Source organism: Nuphar pumila, chromosome 2 (genome assembly GCF_984573655.1).
Source record: "Nuphar pumila chromosome 2, dmNupPumi1.hap1.1, whole genome shotgun sequence".
Lineage (NCBI taxonomy): Eukaryota > Viridiplantae > Streptophyta > Magnoliopsida > Nymphaeales > Nymphaeaceae > Nuphar > Nuphar pumila.
In genome coordinates this window covers 3548774-3575580 of record NC_143250.1, presented here as the reverse complement: position 1 = coordinate 3575580, position 26807 = coordinate 3548774, and the positions used below count along the sequence as shown (strand labels likewise).

Below are 26807 nucleotides of genomic sequence, written 5' to 3'. Positions count from 1 at the left end.
AGACCTTTAAATTCAAAATAGTGATAAGATTAAAATAATTTATAATTCCATAGAAGATCAAAAAAAAAATCAAGGTTGCTTCCTTCATTAGCTTCATAGCAGAAATTCCATACTGAAAAAAAGAAAAACCATGCACATTGTTTCCAAATTAACATAGCCAGTGCCACAGGTGCTATGCATCTCAAAGCAATTAAAAATTAAATATTAGAACTTTCTTAGTTAATGTTAGAAATTTATTATCATAATTTAGTAAAATTGAAATTTCTTTTAAACTTTTTTAGAATTTCAGAATATTTGTTCTTTACTATTGTAGGCACCATCTAGAAATTCTGACTCCATAGCTCATCAGATAACAAGATGTCCGAAAACATTAAGTTATCAGGATATTGATACCATTTGCACTAGAGAAAGTTTCTAAATTTTAGGTGATCACTCTATTCTCTCTCTGGTATTTCTTGCTCTAAATTTTAGGTGATCACTCTATGCCACAAAAGGGATAGACATAGGATAGATCCTAGAATTAAGTGGTGGGCACTGAAAGGAGCTAAACAAGGAATGTTTGTAGAGCAGGTAGTTAAGGAAGCTGATTGGTATCGCGAGGAGGATTCAGAATCAATGTGGAATAAGATAGCGGGTGGCATGAGAAAGGTGGCTAAGGAGGTATTGGGTGAGTCTAAAGGCGGTGCACCGCTAGGTAAGGATACATCATGGTGGAATGAGGATGTCAAATTAGCTATTAAGGTTAAAAGAGAGTGTTATAGAAATCTAAGTAAGAGTCGTGATAATGAGAATTTGGAGAAGTATATGATAGCAAAGAAGAAAGCTAAAAAAGTACTTTGAAACGCGAGGGATAAGGTATATAAGGAGGTTTATGACAAGTTGGATACCAAAGAGGGCGAGAAGGATATTTATAGGCTTGCAAAGATGAGAGATAGAAAATCGAGGGATCTGGGTATGGTTAGATGTATCAAAGATGAAACGCAAAGGGTTTTAGTCAAACATGAGGAGATTAAGGAGAGATGGAAAGATTATTTTGATAAGCTATTTAATGAAAGTCATGCTCAGGATCTTGGAGACTTCTCCATTCCTTTTTATGAGATGAATTGTGACTTCATGCGCAAGATTCAAAAGAAAGAAATTGCAGAGGCTTTGAAGAAAATGAAATCAAGAAGGGCAGTTGGCCTAGATGATATACCTATCAAGGCTTGAAAATGCTTGGGTAAGAAAGGTTTAGAATGGTTGACAAATCCTTTTAACAAGATTTGGCAGACAAATAAGATGCCTAATGAGTGAAGGAAGAGTACTTTGGTGCCTCTATATAAGAATAAGGGTGATATACAAGATTGCACAAACTATCGTGGTATAAAACTCATGAGTCATACTATGAAACTTTGGAAGAGGGTGATTGAGTATAGGTTGAGGAAGGTTGTCATGATATCGGAGAATCAATTTGGTTTTATGCCTGAAAGATCAACTATGGAAGTTATACATCTTCTTAGACAACTTATTGAGAGATATAGAGAGAAGAACAAAGATTTACATATGATTTTTATTGATTTGGAGAAGGCATACTATAGAGTACCTAGGGATGTTCTCTAGTGAACAATGATGAAGAAAGGTGTATCTCTCAAGTACATTAGTATAATTAAAGATATGTACGAAGGAGTAGTAACCAATGTCCGCACTTGTGGAGGGGTGAACCATTTTTCCTATAACGGTTGGGTTACATCAAGGATCTGCATTAAGCCCTTTCCTATTTATTATAGTGATGGATGAGCTTACGAGATCAATTCAAGAAAATATGTCGTAGTGTATGTTGTTTGCGCTGATGATATTGTTTTGATTGATGAGTCTAGAGTTGGGGTTAATGCTAAGTTAGAATTATGGAGACAGACATTGGAAGCAAGAGGTTTTAAGTTGAGTAAGAGTAAGACAGAATATATAGAATGTCGGTTTAGTAAGCAACGAAATAGTGATGGGAGTGTAGTGAAGCTTGGTGAGCAAGAAATATCGGTGGATGACTGTTTCAAATATTTGGGATCTATCATTCAAAAGCATGGAGAAATTGATGGAGATGTAAATCATAGGATAAAGGTTGGGTGGATGAAATAGAAAAGTGCAACTGGGGTGTTGTGTGATCGTAGAAAGCTATTGCGGTTGAAGGGAAAGTTTTATAGGACGACAATTAGGCATGCTTTACTATATGGTACGGAATGTTCAACTGCCAAGAGACATCATATTCAAAAAATGAGTGTAACTGAGATGCATATGCTTAGATGGATGTGTGGAAATACAATAAAAGATAAGATTCAAAATGAGGAGATACGTAAGAAGGTAGGCATTGCATCCATTGAAAATAAGATAAGAGAGAATCGTTTACGGTGGTTTGGACATATTCGGCGAAGGCCTAATGATGCTCCAGTTAGAAGGATGGAGAAATGGGAAAATATATTAGTTAAAAGAGGTCGGGGTAGTCCTAAGAAGACTTGGATGGAGATGATAGGAAAGGATATGAATGCTTTGAACCTCACCGAGGACATGGCATTGGATAGAAATGATTGGAGGAGAAAGATTCATGTGGAAGACCCAGAATGATTTTCTTTTTTGGTTCATATCGCCGACCCCAATTGTTTTGGGATGAAGGCATAGTTGTTGTTGTACTCTATTCTCTCTCCCTCTCCTTCCTGCCCTTCTGGTGCCCCTTTGCTAGAATTTCAGGGGGGTGCCACCATCCATCCTAGTTAGCGGCCATGCAACAAGGTTGTGGACCAGTGGTCAACCAGAAACAGAAAACAAACACTCAATGCCAACCCATCACCCCCACATCAGAAGAAAAGACAAGAGTAAGGTATCTAGACCATCCTGCAGAAAGTAGAACCTTGTTTGAATAACAAGATTCATAGTATAAATGTCTTTAATGACACATGGCAAGTAATACTGCAGAATGAACACACACTTTATGGAAAAGTATGTGTATGTGTTCTGCGCATGTCACCGATATCGGCGATATTTTGAAAATATCGCGAGAAATACCAATATTTTAAGGTAGCTGATATTAAAGGTAATATCTCACTATATTTTCAAAATATCGCCAAAAGACATTATCGTGATATTTTTGGGAAAAACTCTTTTTTTTTTAAAGTTTGCATTTCCTATTTTTTTGTTTCTTTTATATTTTAAAACCTTTAAAACATGTTTCTTTATATTTTTGAATGAAAAATAATGCATAACTTATTATTTTCTTTGGTTTTTTGTTGTTATTTATATTTTTTCAAAATTTTAAACTCCCCAGATTTATCAACTTTTGAAAATCTCTCCGAGAAAGACACTCTCTGAGAAATTACCTTTAACATACAGGTGACTGGTTCTGCATGTGCATGTACCATGTACTCAACAGAAATATCGTGTACAAGCAAAAAATGTGGCGAACTTGCTAACATCCACCAACACTAGCGGAAGTGCATTGGGACAGTAGCATGATAATCTTTTGGAATTTTTATAGGGAATAAAATAATACAGCTGCTTTAAAAAGCACACTTTTCATTTTCCAATATGGAATATGCATGCCTCAATACCATATGCAACCATTACCTATAACATTTGTCATTCCGATATTCATATATCTCTGGCAAAGGTATTATGCATTCATAAAATTTACTTTTCATCTGTTTCTTTGGATTTGTAATTTGACCACTTGTTACATTCTAACCAATTACCACACTTAAAATAGAAAACTTCTAAGAATTTCATCAATGATAATACACCAATTTTATTTTTGGCATACAGTTTGCTATTATAAAATGAATCTAAAACAGTGCAGAATTCAGTATATCAGAAGATAAGATGAATCTAGTTCCTGAATTCATACAACAAAATTGCAGGTGCACAGAGAATATTATATGTATGGGTTACCTCACTCATTGAATCTGTGTGGGATACACGCTTAAATGCATGCAAAGAATGTGGCAGCTCTAGAGGTGCAATAGGATCACAAGCACCTTCTGCTGGAGCTTTCATCCTCATGAGAATGTGCCAACTACAATAGTAAAGCAAAGATATCAATGAGAAGTCCTTTTGTACAATACGTTCATGTTGCAATATGGTCATTTATTCTAAATTCTTATTTTCTCATGCTACAAACCATAGTTTATGCAAGTATTATCAAAAGTTCAAAACTAGTTCAATATCATTGCCTGACTTGTAGAGTGGCACTATCTTTAATCGAAGAGGTATTGAGTTCAAATGCCACAATGGACTACGTCCCTGATTGGTTCATTGACTTAAAAAAGAAAAAAGAAAAAAAAAATACTAATACAAGCATGAGACATCATTGTACACAAATGTTAAAACTTCAAAGGGTTAACCTCGGTATTCCACCAATACTGTAGTTTTAATATCACTGCAATAAGGCATGTTGTGCAACATAGATGATATAGAATGGAGTATTCATGACATGCTTGTAGACCTTCTAAAGGTCTCATGGAAATCCCATTTGGTCAAAGTCATTTTTGCAAGAACATCATAATGGAAAAAATACCTAGCCACAAAGAGATTCTGCAGTTAAATTCGTCGTCAAACTGACATAACCAAGTTATGAAGTTATAATGTAAGCATGGCTTACAAAGAAAACACATATGAGCAACAGATATTTTATTCCAACTAACTAGCTAAAGTATTTTGGTAACCACCAACCGAGTGAGTGCTTCATATGCCTGAAAAACATTACACAAAGTAAATACAAAAATTCTAGGTAGCATATTTTCTGTGTTGTATTCTTTCAAAATTAATAATAATCTGTGATGGATACAACAGGGAGAAGGTTTATCCAGGCAAAGAGTGCTAAAACAGGATACTGTATGACCTGTTTTTGTCATGACAAGTTGGGGAATAGTCACCTGAGAGATTTCTTACCTGAGATGCCATGACAAAAACTAGTGACTCTATAACATAATACTCAAAGTTTATGAAACGTGGGCCACTAGTTTCAACCCATAGTGGCTCTCAGTCATTTGTCAAGTAATAAATCTGGTACCTATGTGTCCAGAACAGCTACGAAGAAGAAGGGCTCCTATGATTCCCAATAGAGAAATTGTGTGATATGCTCCGTTATTTATAGAATATGAAATAAAGTCCTTCCAAAATATAATAACTCTCTAGATAATAGAAACATACGCAAAAGGAAACCGTGTACAAGTAGGGAACCTACACAAATAGGAAACCTTATATAAATTGGAAACCTACACAAATAGAAGGCATGCATGAACAAGCATATTCCTGTATGCTGGTTCTGAATATTGGATCTGGATCTGGGTCTGGATCCAATATCCAGATCTAGTTGACATTATCTCTTGATAGCCTCCCTCAAGTTGTACATGGTAATCGCCATGGACAACTTGGACTTCAAGTACAAAAACGTTTGCATTGTCAAGCTTTTTGAAGAGATCCGCTATTTGATTTTCTGAGCCAATGAATCTTGCTTCAAGTTCCCCATCTTCACTTTTGCTTCTGATGAAGTGTTGATCCGTCTCTATGTGCTTGGTCTTTCCATGATGAACAAGATTCAAGGAGATATTGATGGCACTCTGATTGTTATATAATAAAATGGATCTAGGGACTGTTTCATCTAGTTCATGTAATAATCTTCTTATCCATGTCAACTCTGAAGTTGTTGTTGCAATAGCTCGATATTCGGTTTCAGTACTGGACCGAGCTACACCTCTTTGTTTACGTCTTGACCAAGAAATTAAATTACCCCCAACAAATATACAATAACCTGAAACTGATCTCGTTTCATCTAGACCTCATGCCCAGTCAACATCTGAGTAGAGCATGACTATAAGAAGATTTTTTTTTTATCTCTTCTCTTATAAAACAATCCGTCACCTAGGGGGCCTTTCAAATACCTTAGAAACCTCTTCACTACTTTCATATGAATAGTTCTTGGTTGATGCATGAATTGAGATACTTGATTTAGTGCACACACAAAATCTGGCCTGGTGAAAGTGAGATATTGTAACATTCCCACAATACTCCGATACTCAGTAGGGTCATTATATAACTCTCTATCATTAACACTTAACTACTGATGTACTAAAACCTTAGTTGTCATAGGCGCTAGGCAAAGCCTACGTGGTGAGCCCCTAAAAAGGCTTAGGCGGAGCCTAGGTAGTACCCCAAATAAAAAATTTAAAAAAAAAAACATAATAAGAAACATGTATACAACATAAAATCAATCAATAATAAGTAATAGACAAATAATATGCCGTTGAACACTGTAAAGCAATTATATTACATAATCTTAACCGGATCAAACAAATTAGGAATAAATTAACAATTGAATAAACAAACCATATAACTAACAATGTGAATGAACAATACATAAAAAATAAAATCATATATACAAAAAAAATAACAACAATAGACATTACATAAGCAATAGACAAATAATGTATTCTTCTTCTTCTTCTTCTTCCCAACAATAAACATAATACAAGCAATAGACAAATAATGTCTTCTTCTTATCGAAAATAGACATAATACAAGCAATAGACAAATAACATGTCTTCTTCTTCTTCTTCTCCTCCTCTTCGAAGAAGAAAACAAATGATATATTAAAAAAAAACTCTTCAAAAAAAAAACAAGGCTCTAAAAAAAGCCCAGGCGGTGCCTAAGTGACCTAGGCCGCAATATAGGGCCCCACCGCCCAAACCTGGTTGCCCAGGCAGTGGAGCTGCGCCTAGGCACCCGCCTTTGACAACTAGGAGTAGAACAAGTGTTAATAAAGGCTTACAATCAGACATACCTATTTTGTGTAAGAGATCTATGGTGTATTTATATTGAGTCAAGGCCAAACCATCTTTCCTTTTATCAACCTCAACTTCCAAGAAGAATTTCAACTGGACAAGATCCTTCAACTTAAAATGTTTATTCATAACTTCTTTTATTTCCTGAATATGTTTATCCGAACTTCCTGTAATAATGATGTAATCCATGCATATAAGCAAAAGTCATATATCCTTAACTTTTGTGAGTGAACAACAAATGATCAAGTGAAGATTTGTAGAAGCCATGTCTTTGTATTTTCATAGAAAAACTCTCGAACCATGAACGAGAGGCTTGTTTTAGCCCATATATTTCCCTCTTAAGCTTGCACACATATTCAGTTGGATCATTTTCACAGTATCCTTGTGGTTGTTTCATGTAAACTTCTTCTTTCAAGTATCCATGTAAGAATGCATTCTTAACATTATATTGATTTAGTGTCCAATCATGATCCACTGCTAGGGACAAGATGATATGTATTGTTCTCATTTTCACCATAGGGTTGGACGTCTTCTCATAGCCCATGTCATACTCTTGAGTAAATCCCTTTGCAACAAGTCAGGCCTTATACCTTTCAATAGTCCCATATGGTTTATACTTAATCTTATAAACCCATATTCTTATATGAATGTCTTTTAACTACTTCTCATGTTTGTGTTAAAATGTATCCTATGTATATATCTATACATATATATAGAGAGATACATATACATACAATATATATCTATATCTATATCTATATATATATATATATTTCTTGTAATACCCTAAGGGTAAATCTATTATTTCTCATTTTGCGCATATTCCCCTTGGAATATGTATGTAATTTTGTTTTTGTATTTTTTTCGTTTTTTTCTTTTTTATTTTTTTATTTCCTTTTTAAACCATTGAGGGAACCACCATATAGACGTTGGGCCCCTCCAACGGTTACAATTGTGACCATTGGAGGGGCTCCAACGTCTATATGGAGCCTCTCCAAGGTCTCCTTGAAATATAAATAGGGGTGAACCCCTTTGTATTTCTTAAGCTTTTTAGCAAAAGCTCTCTTCCTTTTTCAATAAAGATCTATATTTCTTATGCCTTTGTGCATTTGTGATCTCTTGAATGTGTTGTGCCTTTGTGCACATTTGTTCTAAGTGTTCTTATTGTGCCTTTGTGCACGTGTTTTTCATTAAGAACTTAGTATTCTTGTGTATGTTGTCTCTTTGAAGACATTTTCACATGGTATCAGAGCAAGTTCGCTAAAAGATTAGTTTGTGATTTGCCTCATCTCAGTGGCCACCTCGAAAATCGTGCCCGTTCTTCACTCTTGCATTTTAGCATGGAGAGCTTCTACAACTCATTCCTAGTGAAGCACACCACATCAAGTAAGCATTAAAGACTAGTTGTGGTAAGTGCTTTGTGAACACCCCAAATTTTTCAAATATTTACAAAATGACCCTTTTGTTCCTGACTCCATCTTCTGAGAAAATCAAGGTGATTTCAAAGCTAAATTTCAGTTATTCTTCAGATTTTCTGAATTAAAATTCCACATTGATATATTCAAATTCAACTCCGGATCCGAATCCAGCACTTTAAATCCATATTTCCTCCAAATCCGGATCAAAACCCATTTCTGAAGAAATTTTCTCAAAATAGTTTTTAAATTCTCAGAAAAATTCCTTTTTGTAAATATTTTTGCAAAAACACAAAAAAAGTTAGTTTTAAATCTTTAATTTCTCGTAAAACTTTAGGATTTTATTCTAAAAATACAAAAAAAAAGAAAAATAACATAAAAACCAAAAAGAACAAGATTTTAGAAAAACTACGAGGAAAAACGAACGATTTCAGGCTTTTTAAAGTTGTTTTGCTAAAAAACTCATTTCCCAACCATTTTTGCAAAAATTTCTTAAAAGGAGTCCTCTTATTGGAAAATGAGAAATTCTACAACGGAATCCTCCCGCGCCTTCTTCCTTCTCCTCTCCACCGTTGATCTTCCAACAGCCTCCTCTCTCCTCAACCTTCGATCCGAAACGACCTCCATTCTCGAATTTTCCATTCCCCCTTTAAGAAGAGGCGAGCTCCTGTCTTTAGGCATCCATTATCAGCATCTTCGTCATTAAGCTTTCTCTGCAAAATCCATTGCAATCCATCTACTTTCACGCATCCGGTTTTCGATCAACACCTCTTCTCATCAAATATCCATTGATCTTTCTGCTAGAGCAACTTCATCGCCTCTGGCCCCATCATCACCCTTTTGCCTGGCATCGATAGCTTACCCCTCTTTTCTTCTTCTTTCCCTCTCTTTCCCTTTTCTTCTTCTTCTCCTTCCCCTTTCTCTCTTCTTTGGTGGAGCAACAGACCGGTGGTGGCGCACGGGCTGGAGATCGCCCTCCCTTCTTCTCTATACTTTTCTAGTTTCTTTCTATCACCTGAATAAGGTAGATCCTACGACAGAAGCTCTACCGAGGTAAGTACTTCTGCTCTTCCCCTTTATTCCTTTTCTTCTCTTATCTCTAAGTTCTCTGCCACGAATTCTGTAGTGTCTGATTTTTCACTTCTCTTTTTTTTTTTTATTTCTTCTTTCGGAGGCAAGCATCCGTGTAATGTCGATACGCATGTAGCATTATCGGCTTACATATTGCAAAATCAATGGATTACTTATATTCCAACAATTCTTCTTCATTTTGTAATGTTGAATCCTTTTTTTTATATATGTATGAACTGAATCGATGCTCCCATCATCTGCTTATATCATTAGTTTATTATACTTACTAATGCCATTCATTTCTCCCATTTATCTTATTCTTAATAAGTGATTTCAGATTTCAGTTCATCTCCTGTATTTGCAATTACAAGTTATGTGTTTTTCAGACCCTGCATAATATAGTGAAATCTATTCAGATCATCACGTTTACTGTTCAGAGTACATAGATTAGTGTATCTAGATCGTAGTTTCATCAAGCATTTTTTTTCTTATTATTTTCTGGATACGCAATCTCCAGTATTCCACATATATATATGTTTCTGGTTTCATCGTTTTGGATGTTCTTGTTTTAAAGAATCATCAAATACCGTTGAGATCAATGGGGTCATGAACCATATCATCTCATTGGCCGAGTTTTGCCTTCTACATTTCCCTTAGTTTTTTTTTTTCTACATTCGATGGCATCTCTTCCTGTCCCATCACGGTTTTCTCATTAAAGAATTCCGTATGGATGACCCACTCAGGATAAGGGTCAAACCTGAGCCATTTGCGAAAGATCATTTGATTTCAAAAGCTATTTCAGTCTCAGCAATGAAACGCCCAATTTATTCCCCTTTTCAAAGCTTTAGGGACTCTATATTTCCTCCTTTCGCAAAAACCCCTCTCGGATTTGTTCGTCCAAATTCCGAAGGTCCCATTATGGTTTTCTTCATTTTTGAGAAACCTGTATGGTAGATTTCTCCCACTCAGGATAAGGGTTAAACCTGAACCATTTGCGAAAGATCATTTAATTTCAAAAGCTATTTCAGTCTCAGCAATGAGACGCCCAATTTCTTCCCCTTTTCAAAGCTTTAGGGACCCTATATTTCCTCCTTTCGCAAAAACCCCTCTCGGATTTGTTCGTCCAAATTCTAAAGGTCCCATTATGGTTTTCTCCATTTTTGAGAAACCTGTATGGTAGATTTCCCCCACTCAGGATAAGGGTCAAAACCTGAACCATTTGCGAAAGATCATTTAATTTCAAAAGCTATTTCAGTCTCAGCAATGAGACGCCCAATTTCTTCCCCTTTTCAAAGCTTTAGGGACTCTATATTTCCTTCTTTCGCAAAAACCCCTCTCGGATTTGTTCGTCTAAATTCCGAAGGTCCCATCGTGCTTTCTCTATTTCTGAGAAACCCATATGGTAGATTTCCTATCCATATTAAGAATTAACTTGGAACCTCGCTTCGCGAGGTATCTTCCTTGCAGGTTTGGGTTAAACCTGAGTCACATTCCCATGAGATTCCTCGTTTTGACGAGATGTTTTCTTCCAGTCCCATCATGGTTCTTCCCATCAAGGAACCCATGCTTTGTATATCCATCCAGGATAGGATTCCACTCGAGCTTCAATTCACGAGACATTTCTCAAAATGTCCCATTAAGGTTCTCATGTAGCCTTTTCCTCATTCAATTCATTTTTGATATATATTCGTCCCATCCAGAATAAGGGCTAAACCTGGATCATTCCAAAAAGAGTATCTTGTCTCACCCATGAGACCTGATCAAAATTTTCATTTCCCACCATTTCAGAATTTCCATCTAAAGTCCCATCACGATTTCCTCATTTTTCTACTCAATCATATCATCTTCGAGGATTTCGTCTCCCCAAAACCATTCAGGATAAGGTTTCAAAGCCTGAGAAGCCATATTTCCAAAATAATTCTTCCACACCTAGTTCAGATCTGCTGACTGGGGCATTTTCAAAATTTGGAGTGTTGTCTTTGCCACTAAGCTCGGCTTTCAACCGGCTTAGTAGCAAAGAAGGGCATCTGTGAACACCCCAAAATTTTCAAATATTTATAAAATGACCCTTTTGTCCCTGACTCCATCTTCTAAGAAAATCAAGGCGATTTCAAAGCTAAATTTCAGTCATTCTTCAGATTTTCTGAATTAAAATTCCACATTGATATATTCAAATTCAACTCCGGATCCGAATCCAGCACTTTAAATCCATATTTCCTCCAAATCCGGAACAAAACCCATTTCTGAAGAAATTTTCTCAAAATAGTTTTTAAATTCTCAGAAAAATTCCTTTTTGTAAATATTTTCGCAAAAACACAAAAAAAGTTAGTTTTAAATCTTTAATTTCTCGTAAAACTTTAGGATTTTATTCTAAAAATACAAAAAAAAAAAGAAAAATAACATAAAAACCAAAAAGAACAAGATTTTAGAAAAACTACGAGGAAAAACGAACGATTTCAAGCTTTTTAAAGTTGTTTTGCTAAAAAACTCATTTCCCAACCATTTTTGCAAAAAATTCTTAAAAGGAGTCCTCTTATTGGAAAATGAGAAATTCTACAACGGAATCCTCCCGCGCCTTCTTCCTTCTCCTCTCCACCGTTGATCTTCCAACAGCCTCCTCTCTCCTCAACCTTCGATCCGAAACGACCTCCATTCTCGAATTTTCCATTCCCCCTTTAAGAAGAGGCGAGCTCCTGTCTTTAGGCATCCATTATCAGCATCTTCGTCATTAAGCTTTCTCTGCAAAATCCATTGCAATCCATCTACTTTCACGCATCCGGTTTTCGATCAACACCTCTTCTCATCAAATATCCATTGATCTTTCTGCTAGAGCAACTTCATCGCCTCTGGCCCCATCATCACCCTTTTGCCTGGCATCGATAGCTTACCCCTCTTTTCTTCTTCTTTCCCTCTCTTTCCCTTTTCTTCTTCTTCTCCTTCCCCTTTCTCTCTTCTTTGGTGGAGCAACAGACCGGTGGTGGCGCACGGGCTGGAGATCGCCCTCCCTTCTTCTCTATACTTTTCTAGTTTCTTTCTATCACCTGAATAAGGTAGATCCTACGACAGAAGCTCTACCGAGGTAAGTACTTCTGCTCTTCCCCTTTATTCCTTTTCTTCTCTTATCTCTAAGTTCTCTGCCACGAATTCTGTAGTGTCTGATTTTTCACTTCTCTTTTTTTTTTCTTTTTATTTCTTCTTTCGGAGGCAAGCATCTGTGTAATGTCGATACGCATGTAGCATTATCGGCTTACATATTGCAAAATCAATGGATTACTTATATTCCAACAATTCTTCTTCATTTTGTAATGTTGAATCCTTTTTTTTATATATGTATGAACTGAATCGATGCTCCCATCATCTGCTTATATCATTAGTTTATTATACTTACTAATGCCATTCATTTCTCCCATTTATCTTATTCTTAATAAGTGATTTCAGATTTCAGTTCATCTCCTGTATTTGCAATTACAAGTTATGTGTTTTTCAGACCCTGCATAATATAGTGAAATCTATTCAGATCATCACGTTTACTGTTCAGAGTACATAGATTAGTGTATCTAGATCGTAGTTTCATCAAGCATTTTTTTTCTTATTATTTTCTGGATACGCAATCTCCAGTATTCCACATATATATATGTTTCTGGTTTCATCGTTTTGGATGTTCTTGTTTTAAAGAATCATCAAATACCGTTGAGATCAATGGGGTCATGAACCATATCATCTCATTGGCCGAGTTTTTGCCTTCTACATTTCCCTTAGTTTTTTTTTTTCTACATTCGATGGCATCTCTCCTGTCCGTGTATTTTGAGCAATCAAATTCACGATACTCTCCCCTTTCAACTATCAACCCAGAAGCAATGAGGCCATCCATTATAAAACTGATTCAGAATTGATTGTTAATTCCCTTCATCGTGCATTTCTACAGTGACAAGTCTCCTGTACATTTTTTTTTCGGTTTAGCATAAATGCTCTGCTTCCCCCTAATAATTGTGTATTTATCCTTTAGGTCTTTTCTTTTGATTCCTGTTTCAATCCCGATCGTCGGTCGATCTCGATTGGTGTATTAGTATCAGTTCCTAATGGGCATAGGATTTTAGATTGTTTATAACCAGTTGTGTCATCATTTTTCTTTTATTTATTTATTTATTTTTTTTATTCTTTTATTTATCCCTTGCCTTTTCTGTCCCTATAACATTTCGTTGACATTCTATTTTATTTAGTTTTCCACTCTCAAATTTTTTTTTTCCTTCTTCTTTTCCTTTTGACTAAATGTTATAATAGCAGCTCCAGGAGTGCTTGGGAATCAGTTCAATCTTACATACAGTTTTTTTTTTTCCTGCACATGATCCCTTTGCATTTTACTGTATCTGTATACATGCCATATCATATTAGTTCATTTCATTTGCCTATATCTCGTTGGTGATAATCTAACCACAAATAATTGGTTTAAGCATAGCACCCATACCCTGTCATTAGTACCCTGTATTAGTTTTGCATATCTCCACTTGTACACACTAGTTTTATATACCCGTGTCACAAACTCACAGTTAATGCAAAGGGTAGTGTGAAATTTTCTTCAATAACATATACAGGATATTCTTGTTATAAAGTGATGATTCATCTGCAAAAGAAAGCTGGTGCCTCCCATTCATTCGTAATGGTAGCATTCCTTTGATCTTTGTGTTCATAGAAATCTTCGCCATATAGTTGAAATTATCTGGTGGATTTGGGAAATGCTTTGATTAAATCTTGGTGCCAATGCCTCCATCCAGAGTAAGTATTGTAGAAGACCCACCTTCGTTTCTCGCTGCATTAGTCATTACACTGGTGACTTTCATATCATTCACCCTCCACTGTGTTTTCCACATCTCACGCTCATTTAACATCTACCGTAGCACCCTCATCCATCTATAACCCTGTTACACAGATTTCCCTATCTCCTTATACCGGCATTACCTACCTGCACCATACTCCATGCCTTGACCTTTCCCTCATCAACTTGCTGCACCTTCCCTTATGTGCCACGTTGGCATTACCATTCATTTCCTGCACTACTTCTATAGCAAGTGTCCACTGCTATTAACTCATGAATGACGCCTTCATAACATTCCTTGGAAATTAGATTCTACTGATAGGAACCATTCACCAACACATTCACCTCCAAGTACCTACATCTAATCCACTTCAACCACCTTTTTAGCTCCAGCAATTACATCCTTATTGCTTCTTTTCAGCAAATTTAGCATTGCTTACAGTAGCAGCATAAGCCTCTCCATACCTCCCTTTATTATATGGTTGTACAGGAGATTGAATTTTCCGGACGCTTAATGGTTGACTTGAACAATAGCAATTGGGGCCTGTATATAAATCCATTTTTTTTTTGGGAATTTCAGCCATTGGGATTCAGTTAGCATCTTTTTGCTGCATTTCGCCTATTTGCTGCTACTACAGCAGCAAATCCTGCATTTTGCTGCACAACACAGCCTTGCCATTGCCTCATTAGCTGTTTCCTACCCTCCAGGTCCATTCCCATTTGTCACACTCCGCAGTCATCCTCACCCACAGCAGTGCGTGGCACTGCTATAATGTTTCATAGACTCACATCAGTGCCTATGCACTACTGTGATACTCTCTTTTGTATCTGTAGCCGTGTCGGGTACTGTCGTACCCTCTAAACATGCCTACAACAACACCAAGGCATTGCTGTGGTTCATCTTTTCAGACCTACTTCCACTGCTACAACAACATTTGTATAGCCCCTGCTATACTTTCACACCATCTCTGTATACATTTACAGCAGCATCACTCCCCACTGTTGCCATTAGCTGCAAAATTGCGGCATGCATAGTGTTTTCCCTTACACTTCCCCTAGTCCATCTGCCAAATTTTATCATATTCAGTATGTTGTCACCACACTCACTTCATCCTCCATACAACATATCCCTATTCTAATAGTGGCATTTGTATAAGTACTTCACCTAACCATTTATGCATTCGAAGCATTCATAACCCCCACTTAGATATAAATAGCCCATATCATGCAATATATCATAGCCACTTGCATTTTCTTTACAAAACCACCTGCTGTGTATGCATAATATCACCTAAATAACATGTATATGTATGTTGGCTAAATATGTATATCATGTTGTCTTAAATTCCCATTGTGACATCTCTTGTGATATATTATCTCTTGTTTAGGCTAACTCTTGTTTTGCAGGAAATATGTGTATAAAGTTATCTGAAGTTGTAAATTTGATTTTATGAGATGTAATAGTTAGGCCTTAATAAAAATTTACATTTTCGGCTTTAGGTAAAATGGATGAGCATTGTAAACATCATAAATTGCTTGTTCTCATGCATTTTTTTTCTTTTTCTCTCAAATTCTCACAATGGTGAAACACGAATGACACGTGCACTATTTCATAAGAGGTAAATTAATTCTAAGTTGATGATTCACATCAACGGCCATAGTCGGGGTGTAAACAAGACTTAGTATTTTTATCTTTTATGAAATAACACTGGATCCACACTGGATCCTTTTCAAAAATCATCATATTCTTCAAATATCTCACCTTTTATCAGAGTTTAACTTAGAATTAATTCAATATATATACCAATGGCCATAGTCAGGGTATATTGAGGGTTAATTTCATTTTAAATTCTATAAAAGCACTAAAAATGTATTTTATTCTTCTTTTGAATTTAAATACAGATTATCATATAATACATTCAATGACCATAGTCAAGGATGTATTATATTTTCAATCTTATTTTTAATTCATTTAAAGAATGAAATAGCTTTTCAAATTCCAAATTTTAAACTTTTTTTTCAAATTCATTCATCATATGGGATAGAATTGCATCATATTTTCAAAACTTCTTTTAAAAAAAAATTCCAAGTGATTCTTCTTCCTAAATCAAATCTTATTCAAATCCAATTCTATCTCATTTCAAAGATTCAAAATTCAATTTCAAAGTCCAATTTGACTTTGAAATTCCAAAATCATTTTATATTCAAACTTCAAATTTCCAACTCAATCCAAAATTCAATTTCAAAGTTCAATTTAACTTTGAAGTTATCTTCTGATTTTAAAATCAAGTTCACCTCCTTTATCTTCAATCAAGGTTTGGATTTGAATCTCAAAACTTAAATTTTGGGTTTCTAAAAAACCCAGATCCATCTTTAAAAGTCCTATTTGGACTTTTCATTACCCAAATCCAAAGTCAAATCCTAGTCTCAACTTGGATCCAGATTTCCAAGTATAAACTCCATTCCATTTTGGATCTCCCATCACAGATCCAAATTCCATTTAGGATCCAAATCCTTATTCCACTTTGGATCTCCCATCACGGATCCAAATTCCATTTAGGATCCAAATCCTTATTCCACTTTGGATCTCCCATCACGGATCCAAATTCCATTTAAATCCTTATTCCACTTTGGATCTCCAAATCATAGATCCAAATCTCTTTTAGGATCAAGATCCTCATTCTACCATTGGATCTCAGATTCGGATCCAAATTCCAATTCTTAGGATCCAAAATCCAACCCTACTTTGGGTCTCAGATTCAGATCCAAATTCCAATTCTTAAGATCCAGAACCCAATTCTACATTGGATCTCAGACTTTAGACCCAAATCCATTCTAGGATCCAGAATCCAATTCTACTTTGGATCTCAGACTTCAGATCCAATTCCATCTTAGGACCCAGAGTCCAACCCTATCTCGGATCTCAGATTTCAGATCCAAATACCATCTTGGATTCCAAATCTTGAATCGAATTCCATTCAAAATTCCAGATCCAAATTCACTGTAATTCCAATTCTTAAAATCAATTCCTCTTCACTCCAGATTTCAAATCAAGTTCCTATTTCGGATCCCAAATCCAAAAATCAACTAAAAACTCTATTCAAAATCCAGAACTTGGATTCAGATTTCATCTCGAAATTCCAACTTTTACAAATCCCATTTCTCAATTCCTTTAGATTTCCCACATGTCCTTCTAAATTCAAGACTTCAAAATTGGATTTCAATTCCACTCCAAATATTCATCCAGGTTCAAACTTCTAAATTCAAAGTCCATTTGTGACTTTGAAAATCTCCTTCTCTTTTTATCTCAAAACTTCAAAATCAATTTCCAAATTCCAGATTTATTCCCAAACTTTTGATTATTCTAAAAACTTATAACTTTAATCTTAAGTTCTAAATCATTTCTTCACTTTATCAGATTCATCTCAGAAACACTTGGGAATTCTTCAAAACATTTTCAAAAAGAGCATACATCTTGGCATTTGCACAAGCATGATTCATTGTGCATTTAGACTTAGGATAAATACTTAGATAAATTCTTTGCAAAACAAAAGGCATTAATTCGACCCTTGGTTCGATTACCCCTAGTAAAGGCGTCAGGAACGCTCGAACCTCGTACCGACGAGCGGATCCCGTCTCCCAGTTTTCCCGCAAATATTTAAAAAACGGAGGCGAGTTATTTCAAAATTCTTCAAAATTAAGGTCAAGTGAGACCCGCAAAAGAGTTCATCTTCTCTTCTCTTCTTTCTTTTCTCTTCTCTCTTTCTTTCCGTCTTTTATCTTTCTCCGTTCAAAAAGGAGGAAAATAAGAGGTTGGAAAAGAAAAGAGAAGGAAGAGAGAGAATATTACGAGAGGAAAAAATTTTGCGATGATCACATGCTTCTACTCTTGAAATCTCTCATATAAGCTTCTCATATGGCGGAAAAAGATTCTCACTTTTCTCTTGGTCTCAAACTTAATGGGTTAAACTATCATGTTTGGGCCGGTAATATGAAAGCTCACATCAAAGGTAAGGGACTTTGGGGGTACATGCAATGTTCAATACCAGAACCGGAGCAAAAAATTACGATGGTTGAAAATGGGAAAATAAAAGTTCTTAATGGAGAAGAAAGAGCCAAAACACTTGAAGAATATAGCAAAAAGCATGAAGAATGGGAGATGAAAAACTACAAAATCCTATCATAGATTTTTTCTTTGGTTGAGACTAGAATCAATGCAAAAAAATTTAAATTTAAAAGAGCATCTCAAGTGTAGGAATATCTTGAGAGGATGTATACTTCAAGAGATTTGTGTCATAAGTATTATCTCCAAAAGAGAGCTTTGACTCTTCAACAAGGCAAAATGACCATTAGAGAATATTTCGCCGAATTGTCTTCTATTTGAGATAAGCTTGCTATGCTTGAACCAAAGTGGAGTGGAGAAGCCATTGAGCTTCACCACCAACAATTTAAAGAAGATTGGCTCTTTAATTTTTTGAATGGGCTTAGACCCGAATTCAAACAAATAAGATCTTCTCTCCTATCCTCTTTTACTTCTCCTCTTGAAGATATTCTTACCAAATTAAGTGGAGAAGAGACTTGTTTGAGAATGAGTAAATAAAACCCAAGTGTTCTTGTCATGCCTTCAAGTAAAGATAAAAACGAAGGTGCTTATGTTGTCTCTAGGCCCGAAAGCAATTTAAAAGCATATAAGCCTCCTCATTTTAATTAAAATCAAAATCAAGGAGTAAGGGAAGAAGGATGACAAAAGAGAAGATGGATTACTCTTTCTTGTTTGAGTTACTATCTAGAGATGATGATATTTCTAGCGATAATGAACTCGAATATGATGATTCTAGAAATAATGAAAATAACAACTCCCATTATCAACCTATTGATCATCCTATAGAAAGAGCTTCTAATGACCCTATCACCTATACACATAGAGATAGAAACAATTTTAAAAGTGTAATTGAAAAATATAGTGAATCTTCTTTAACAAATAATCCTCGTAGAACCGAGAGAACTAGAAGAAACCCTTCTAGATTTATTTCCTATGAATCCTTCTCACCTAAACATAGAGCATGTCTTAGTTCCATTCATTAATGTATAGAACCTAAAAGTTTTGAAGAAGCCAAAAAAATATTAGAGTGGAGGGATACAATGATAATGAACTTAGAGCTCTTAGGAAAGCTAAAACTTAAGAATTCTAAGATTTGCGTAAAGGAAAGAAAACAATAGGATGTAGGTGGGTTTTCAAAGTAAAAACGAAGAGTGACAGGTCTCTTGAGAGATATAAAGCTCGTCTTGTCGCCAAGGGTATAGTAAAAAATATGGTATTGATTACGATGAAACTTTTGCTCCGGTTGCACGAATGGTTACTATTAGATGCCTAATTACAATTGCATCTATTAAAAAATGGAACATATATCAAATGGATGTTAAGAATGCTTTCTTAAATGGAGAGCTACATGAAGAAGTTTATATGGATCTTCCTCTGGGTATGAATGTGCTTAAAGGTAAAGTTCTTCGCCTACAAAAAACCTTTTATGGTTTGAAACAAGCTCCCAAGGCTTGTTATGATTGATTTACCAGTATAATGGTAGAAAATGGTTTTGTCTCATGTTACACTAATATTGCTTTATTTGTCAAGAACTCTTATGCAGGTATTGTAATTTTGTTATTATATGTTGATTATCAGGTGATGATGCAATAGGAATCAAGAGTAACAAGTCTACTGTAACGAAAATTTTTGAAATGTTGGACTTAGGTTTTCTAACATACTTTTTGAGCATTGAAGTTGCCTATTCTCATAGGGGTTATTTTTTGTCCCAAACTAAGCTTGCTTATGAGGTCATTGACAAGTCAGGTATTTCACATGACAAAACTTGTGAAACTTCTGAAGTTGTAGGGACAAAGATGAAGATTGATGATGTGATTTTGCTAGAAAATCCTACTCCTTACAGACAACTCGTTGGTTCATTGATGTATCTTAGCATCACCAGACCAGATATCTCTCATGCAGTGCATGTTGCAAGCCAATTTCAACATGCCCCTACATCAGTTCATATGAGTGTTCTTCGGATTATCAGATATATGAAAGAGTCCATAAATAAGGGAGTATTTCTATCTTCGTCTTCTGAGTTAAATTTAATTGTTTATACTGATTCTGATTGGGGAGGTGACCCAAATAACCGTCACTCTACCACTGATTTTTGTATTTTTAGGAGAATCTTTAGTTTCATGGAGATGTAAGAAACAACAGAAGGTGTCCCTATCTTCTATGGAAGCTGAGTACCAAGCCATGACAACTACAACCATAGAAATTGTTTGGGGTGAACCCCTCCAAGGTCTATATGGAGCCCCTCCAAGGTCTCCTTCTTGCAATATAAATAGGGGTGAACCCCTTTGTATTTCTTAATCTTTTTAGCAAAAGCTCTCTTCCTTTTTCAATAAAAAAAATATTCTTTATGCCTTTGTGCATTTGTGATCTCTTGAATGTGTTGTTCCTTTGTGCACATTTGCTTTAAGTGTTCTTATTGTGCCTTTATGCACGTGTTTTTCATTAAGAACTTAGTGTTCTTGTGTATGTTGTCTCTTTGAAGACATTTTCACAGTTTGACACTTATGTAATGTCTTCATTTCATCATTCATTGTCTCAATCCATTTCTTATTCTAGATGGCTTGGGAATAAGTAACTGGTTCTTGTTTGTTTTATCTCCATAAGGAAAGCCTGATAATCTGTGCTAAAATTTTCATAACTTACCCAACTTTCAATAGGATGTCTGGCCCTGTTTGATCTCCTAAGCCCTGGTTGTTTTACTACTTCATCAAATTGGGTGATAGTATTTTCCATGTTTTCTGACTCTTGTCTGACTTCATTACCAATTTCCCTTTGTTCCCCAACTTCAAAACAAGTTGCCCCTTTATTTCTTTTGGTATATACATGGCCTTCTTTATATCTCTCATCCATAGTTGCATTTTCTTCATAAGCTTCTCTTTCTTGATTGTGGTTTGTTGGAACTCCTTGTAGTGTGGAAACATCATTAGGCTCTAAAAACAACTCTTGTAAAAACCACACACACAAAAAAAAATTTTGTTGTTCTGGACCCGGGCCGGGTCGGGTCCGGACCCGACCCGACCCGGACCCCCTTTTCATTAGGGTTTTAAGTAACCCGACTCCCGAGCATTCCCGAGCACCGCACCTCCTCCCCTTCGCTTGCGGGCGGATTAGGGAAACCCACCAAGGGTTTCCCCATTCGTTGCCCCCACTGTGCCTTTAAGAGAAACGTTGGAGGGCGAGGAGAGTCACACCTCCCTCTCGCAGCCCTCGCCCCCCATCGCGCCAGTCTCCTCCCTCGCTGCGCACGCCGCCGACGCCGGCCACCGCCTCCCAGGTTAGTACCTTCCCTCGTCTCCTCCCTCTTCTCTTCCTCCCCCCTCCCCCCCCTCTCAGTCACCTCGCCGGGAGGCCGACAGGCGGCGCACGGCCCCTGCCGCGCCCTCCCGCCTCTTTTGTACTCATCGGAGGGCTGACATGTGGCCTGCGAGGCCCCTGTCATCCCCTCATCCCTCTGGGGGGTGCGCCGGAGTGCCGGCAGAGGACCAATGGCCCCTGCGACACTCCCTCACCTCTGTGGGTGATAGGGAAACCGACGGGAGGTCGGTTGCCCTCCCTGTCACCCCCACCCCGGTCTCTCTCTTTCTGGCAGGGGTCAGTCCCCCTGCCACCTCTCGATCACCTGTAGGCAGGGGCAATGCCCCTGCCGCCTCATGTTTCTCGGCAGGCGGGGGCTCGCCCCGCTGCCTCTAGAGTTTTGGCGCGCAGGGGTAGTGCCCCTGCCGCCTTCATGTCTCGGCTGACAGGGGCAATGCCCCTGTCGCCCTTTTGTTTTGTTAGGCTAGCAGGGGCTCACCCCCCTGCCACCTCTTGGCTTCTGGGAGGGTAGGGGATAACCCCCCTGCTGCCCCTTGATTCTCAGCACGCAGGGGCTTGTCCCCCTGTCACCCCCCCCCTTGTCCCGAGCTCTCTCCCTCTCTGTCGGCAGGGGTTGGCCCCTTGCCGCCTCTCGACTGTCGGCAGGGGCTCAGCCCCTGCTGTCTCTTGGCTGTCGGCAGGGGCTCAGCGTCTGCCGCTTCATGGTTTTCGGCAGGGGCTGCCTCCTCTGCCGCATCGATGCTGTCGGCAGGGGCTGGTCCCCTGTCGTCTCGTGTTGTCGGCAGGGGCTGGCCCTCGTGCCGCTTCGTGGCTGTCGGCAGGGGCTCAGCCCCTGCTGTTTCGTTGCGGTCGGCAGGGGCTCAGCCCCTGCCGCCTCATTGCTGTCGGCAGGGGCAAACCCTCTGTCGCCTCGTTGCTGTCGGCAGGGGCTGGGCCCCCCTGCCGCCTCGCTGTTTTTTGTCAGGGGCTCAGCCCCTGTCACCCTGCGGTTGTCTGCAGGCAAGGGCTCACCCCTTGTCGCTTTTCTGATTTCGGCCAGCAGGGGCACACCCCTGCTGCCTCTCTCTTTTTCGATCAACAGGCCTGTTTTTCTATTTCTCTGCATGATAAATAGAGTAGCGCTGAATACTTATACTTTTGCAGACTTCGTATCGAACCCCGCTTTGGCTCCGCGGCCTGAGCCTCGTATCATCTACACTCGTAGACGCACGCAGCTGGACGACATTCCGAGGTAGGGGAAAGTCGCACGAAGAGTTTGTATGAACAAAATAAAATAAGACTTCTGATATAGAATAGTTATTTTGCATACCTGCTTATCTGAAGAAGTATTTGCTGGTCAGAGTTTACTCTTTTTTATTCTTTTGAAATCACATGCTCAATGGTAGACTCATTTTAGAAAGAATCAAGTAGTTAATTGGCTTACCTGTTACCTGTAGGATTACTTAACTCGTGATTGTCTGTTTTGCATGCTTATTCTGTTGAAACTGCATACTTAAGGTAGACTTTATGAATAGACTCATTTATGGAGAGAAAACCACTGAAATTGCTATTGTAACCGAACCTTAAGGCATGTACGGTATGAATTTTATGTGAGGTCATGGAGTATCTTGAAGTGGGAATTAACACTTTATTGTTTTGATGTGATATTATCGGCCTCCACAGGCCAATTGCTCAAAAGAGCAATACATGTCATGTATGAACCAAAAGAATCATAAAACATTATATGTTGCCCTCTTATCGTAGTCGTACCTCTAGGGAGGTACAACCATACTTTTGGACAAGTACGTCCCATGTGGGTTACGATGGTTGGAGGATGAGGTTGTAGCAACCTCGATGCGTGCAATTAGCACAATGCTGAGATCACATAAATGGTGACCATTCGCCTTCACAGGCAAGATGCTCGAGTGGGTCTAATAGACCAGAGCATGTAGGATGGGGCAGCGGTTAAGAAACCCCCGTCGTACCCATTCGACCTTCACGGTTCATCAAGAGAGAGGATGGATGGTACAAAAACTTCGATGGACAGGTTGTTAACAACCACCCCACGGGCAAAAGACCCGGCTTCCCCAGTCATCGGAGTTAGGGGAATTGGGATTACCATAAATTATCCTAGGTGGTAACTCCCAGGTACTTCTGCAGAAGTTGGATGCATCCATGGGCCACGAATGCCTTTGGGGATTTACTCTCTTGGTCACTGACCGTCCCCTTAGGAGCGGACTCAGTCAGCCATCCGGGTTAATGAAAACACCTGACATAATAAACCCCCGGATCGGTCTCGGATGTTTCTATGTTTCGCGTCTGTGCGTACCCACATGCCAGTTAATATCAGAACTAAAAGAATATTTTCATGAATAGTTGTAGATGATTGAGACTTGCACTGCTGAAAATGCTTTAACTAACAACTCTTTGCACATATTACACTTGTTAGAATAGATTACAATTGTATTGATAGCTTCAATATCATAATTGCTTATCTCATGAATGCCCTGGTTTATTTTCATTCTACTTATCTGTTCGTGCACCTACTGGTTTGTTATGAAACTGACCCATTTCATGGGCAGGTGAGGAGTAGGACTTCACTGGCGGCCGATGGCGTGGTGCAACATGGATCAAGATTTATCTTCTTTCTGCTGGCGGCTTGGCTCTGGGTCTTTTTGGAGTTTTCTTTAGATTTATTGAACTTTGGAACAAAATGCTCATTTTGTAATAAACTGCAGATTTTTAATCTATTGCCTTATTTCTTCAATTCCTTTAAGTTGTTGTACATGTGAATGATGATTTTCAACTAACGTACCCAGGATTGTTGACTTGTGCTCCTTTCTAAATATCTTCCGCTGTCATTTTTAAAAGTTAAAACTTTAAATCTTTGAAAGGTTTTTCGATAAGGTTTTCGAAATCACAAGTCGAAATTTTGGGGCGTTACAACTCTCTTCTTATTCTCATGGTCATTGAAAGATCTCTCAAAATGTGATGGTTTGTAAGTACAAGTGTTAGAGTCGGGCCTAGACATAGTCAAAACCAAGTCCTCATTCTTAGAAATACTCTTCTTTAGCCTATTCTCCTCAATAGCCAATCTTTCTAATGTTTTAACAATAGAATGAGTACTCCTTCTATGAAGAGAGCGGATTTGGTGGCCTCAAGCTTGGGTCTAAGCGTATAGTTAAATTGGTAAAAATGTTTTGCTTTTAACGGAGCTCAACATCCAATGAATAATGCCATTTGGGCTCAAGCAATGCTAATTTATCCCAAAGGACAGATAGAGTATTATAGTACTCACGAATGCTTATGTCTCATTGAGTGATAGTCCTCACTTTGTCTTGTAAATCACACACATGTGAAATATCTGAGTGAATACATATCTTAAAGGTACTTTCATGCATCATTAGCATATTAGAAATTTTTCAAGCTTGCACACTTCTTTATGTCTATACTACTAATGAGCTAAGACATAATTTTTGAATGACCCATCCTCCAATCCTTTCCATTTTTATTCATATTTGTTAATATCTTTATTCTTTTTGTACCCTTACAACATCACCTTCTTTCAATTGACGGACTTTGTGAGGATTAGTTTAGGCTCTTTATCGGACCCATCTACCAAACTCCACAATCTTTTACCCCAAATATGATGCTTCACCATAGATGTCCACATCACATAATTGGAGTCATCAAGCTTGATAGGGATGACAGTAATAGATTCCTTGTCCTTCATTACGAGAGTAAAGGAATATATAAATATATATAGAGAGAGAGAGAGATAGAGAGAGAGAGAGAGAAAGAGAAGGAACAAGGCAGACAAACACCATGAGCTCACGGCCACACCATCACCACAAGTTTATGTTCACACAAACACTTTGATCACCAATATCCCAAGAATCAAGAGCCCAAGCCTTTGATACCATGTAATGAAATAAAAAGTGGGCACACACAAAGCCAATAAGGGGGTAAACACAAGCCACTAAAGACGAGAACACACAAAAATAAAAAATAGTTACTTTATTGATCTCACAAAATGCACAAAATATGCATGCATTACAAGAAGGGGAGATCCCCTATATATACAAAAGAGAGGCCACTAACTAGCCATTAGAATCGTCTAATGGCTAGTTTGAATAGCCGTTAGACTAGTCCTAATGGCTAGTCAAAGGCTGGTCAAACCAACCACAAAATTAAAAAAAAAGGAAAAATAAAATAACAAAGGAGAAAAATAAATGAAATAAATATATATAATATATACATATAGTATATGTAACATATACATATAGTATACGTATTATATACATATACAATCACAGTATTTAAATACCGATGTTGTAAGTATCGTACAATACATATTGTTACTATGAAGGAAAATGATACGATACACACTTGTATCTCGAAACGAGTGGGTATCATATTTGTATCGTATGTATCATATCATATCATATAATACAGTATGATACGAGCTCAACGCACTTAAAAAGGATTTGAATCATAATTTTACAATTTTGGGTTATAAAGACCTCTTGAGGGCTGACACCCTCACTTGTGTAGAGGCCATTAGAGGGGAACCCATGTACCCTAGGAGCCGTGAGAGAAATTTGGGGGCCGATCTGTGAGTTAGGGAGAGGGATTTTGCGATTTTCTCAAGTAAGAGTAAATTTTCACCTTTTTTTTCACTCAAGGAAGTGGGTTAAGGTAAAGAATCTCTATTTTTTGCTTTTTACTGAGTTTTTTGGGGGAAAGTTATAGCTGGTGCTAGGAGGAGGGAGTTCTCATAGGCTGGTGGTTGGGTAGTCTTATTTCGTTAAACCAAAAAACTATTTTGTTACAATGAAGAGCATAATGAAACATAGTTGAGCAGGCAAATGTTGTACTGTTATGACTCCTCAACATTTAGTCGAGCAGACAAATGTCGTGGTTGTCAACATTCGTACTGCTAGGACATAAGTTTGTTATATATGTGTAAACTTGTCGAATATTTGTATGTATGCCTATATTTTTATTTTGTAGTTAATTGGCTATGTTTTATTTTAGATCTTTTGATGTCGTCTTTAACAGATTTGATCACAGGAGATAAGAAGAGAGAGAGAGTGAGAAAGAGAGAGAGAGAGAAATTCACAAATGGCTGGGGCGGCACTTCAATACTCGACCTCCAAAACCCTAAACATTATAAAGTAAAAACATATACATTTTACAAGAATGCCATTAATGAGATCCTATTTAACATGTGTTGCATATAATATGCGTATGGATCTGGATCCATATCCATACGCATATGCAGACTGTATTCTAACACCCTCCCTCAA

The 26807-nt window shown here is 37.5% G+C and overlaps 1 protein-coding gene across 3 annotated transcripts in view; it reads right to left on the bottom strand.

Moving 5' to 3' along the window:
• Positions 1-26807, bottom strand: part of LOC149844509 (diacylglycerol kinase 5-like) — a 79800-nt gene that overhangs the window by 39094 nt on the left and 13899 nt on the right. For all 3 annotated transcript variants that reach the window (XM_089994618.1, XM_089994619.1, XM_089994620.1), the window contains one exon: positions 3913-4036. In XM_089994618.1, the coding sequence (XP_089850744.1) occupies positions 3913-4036 (124 nt within the window). The remainder of the gene's footprint in view (positions 1-3912; positions 4037-26807) is intronic.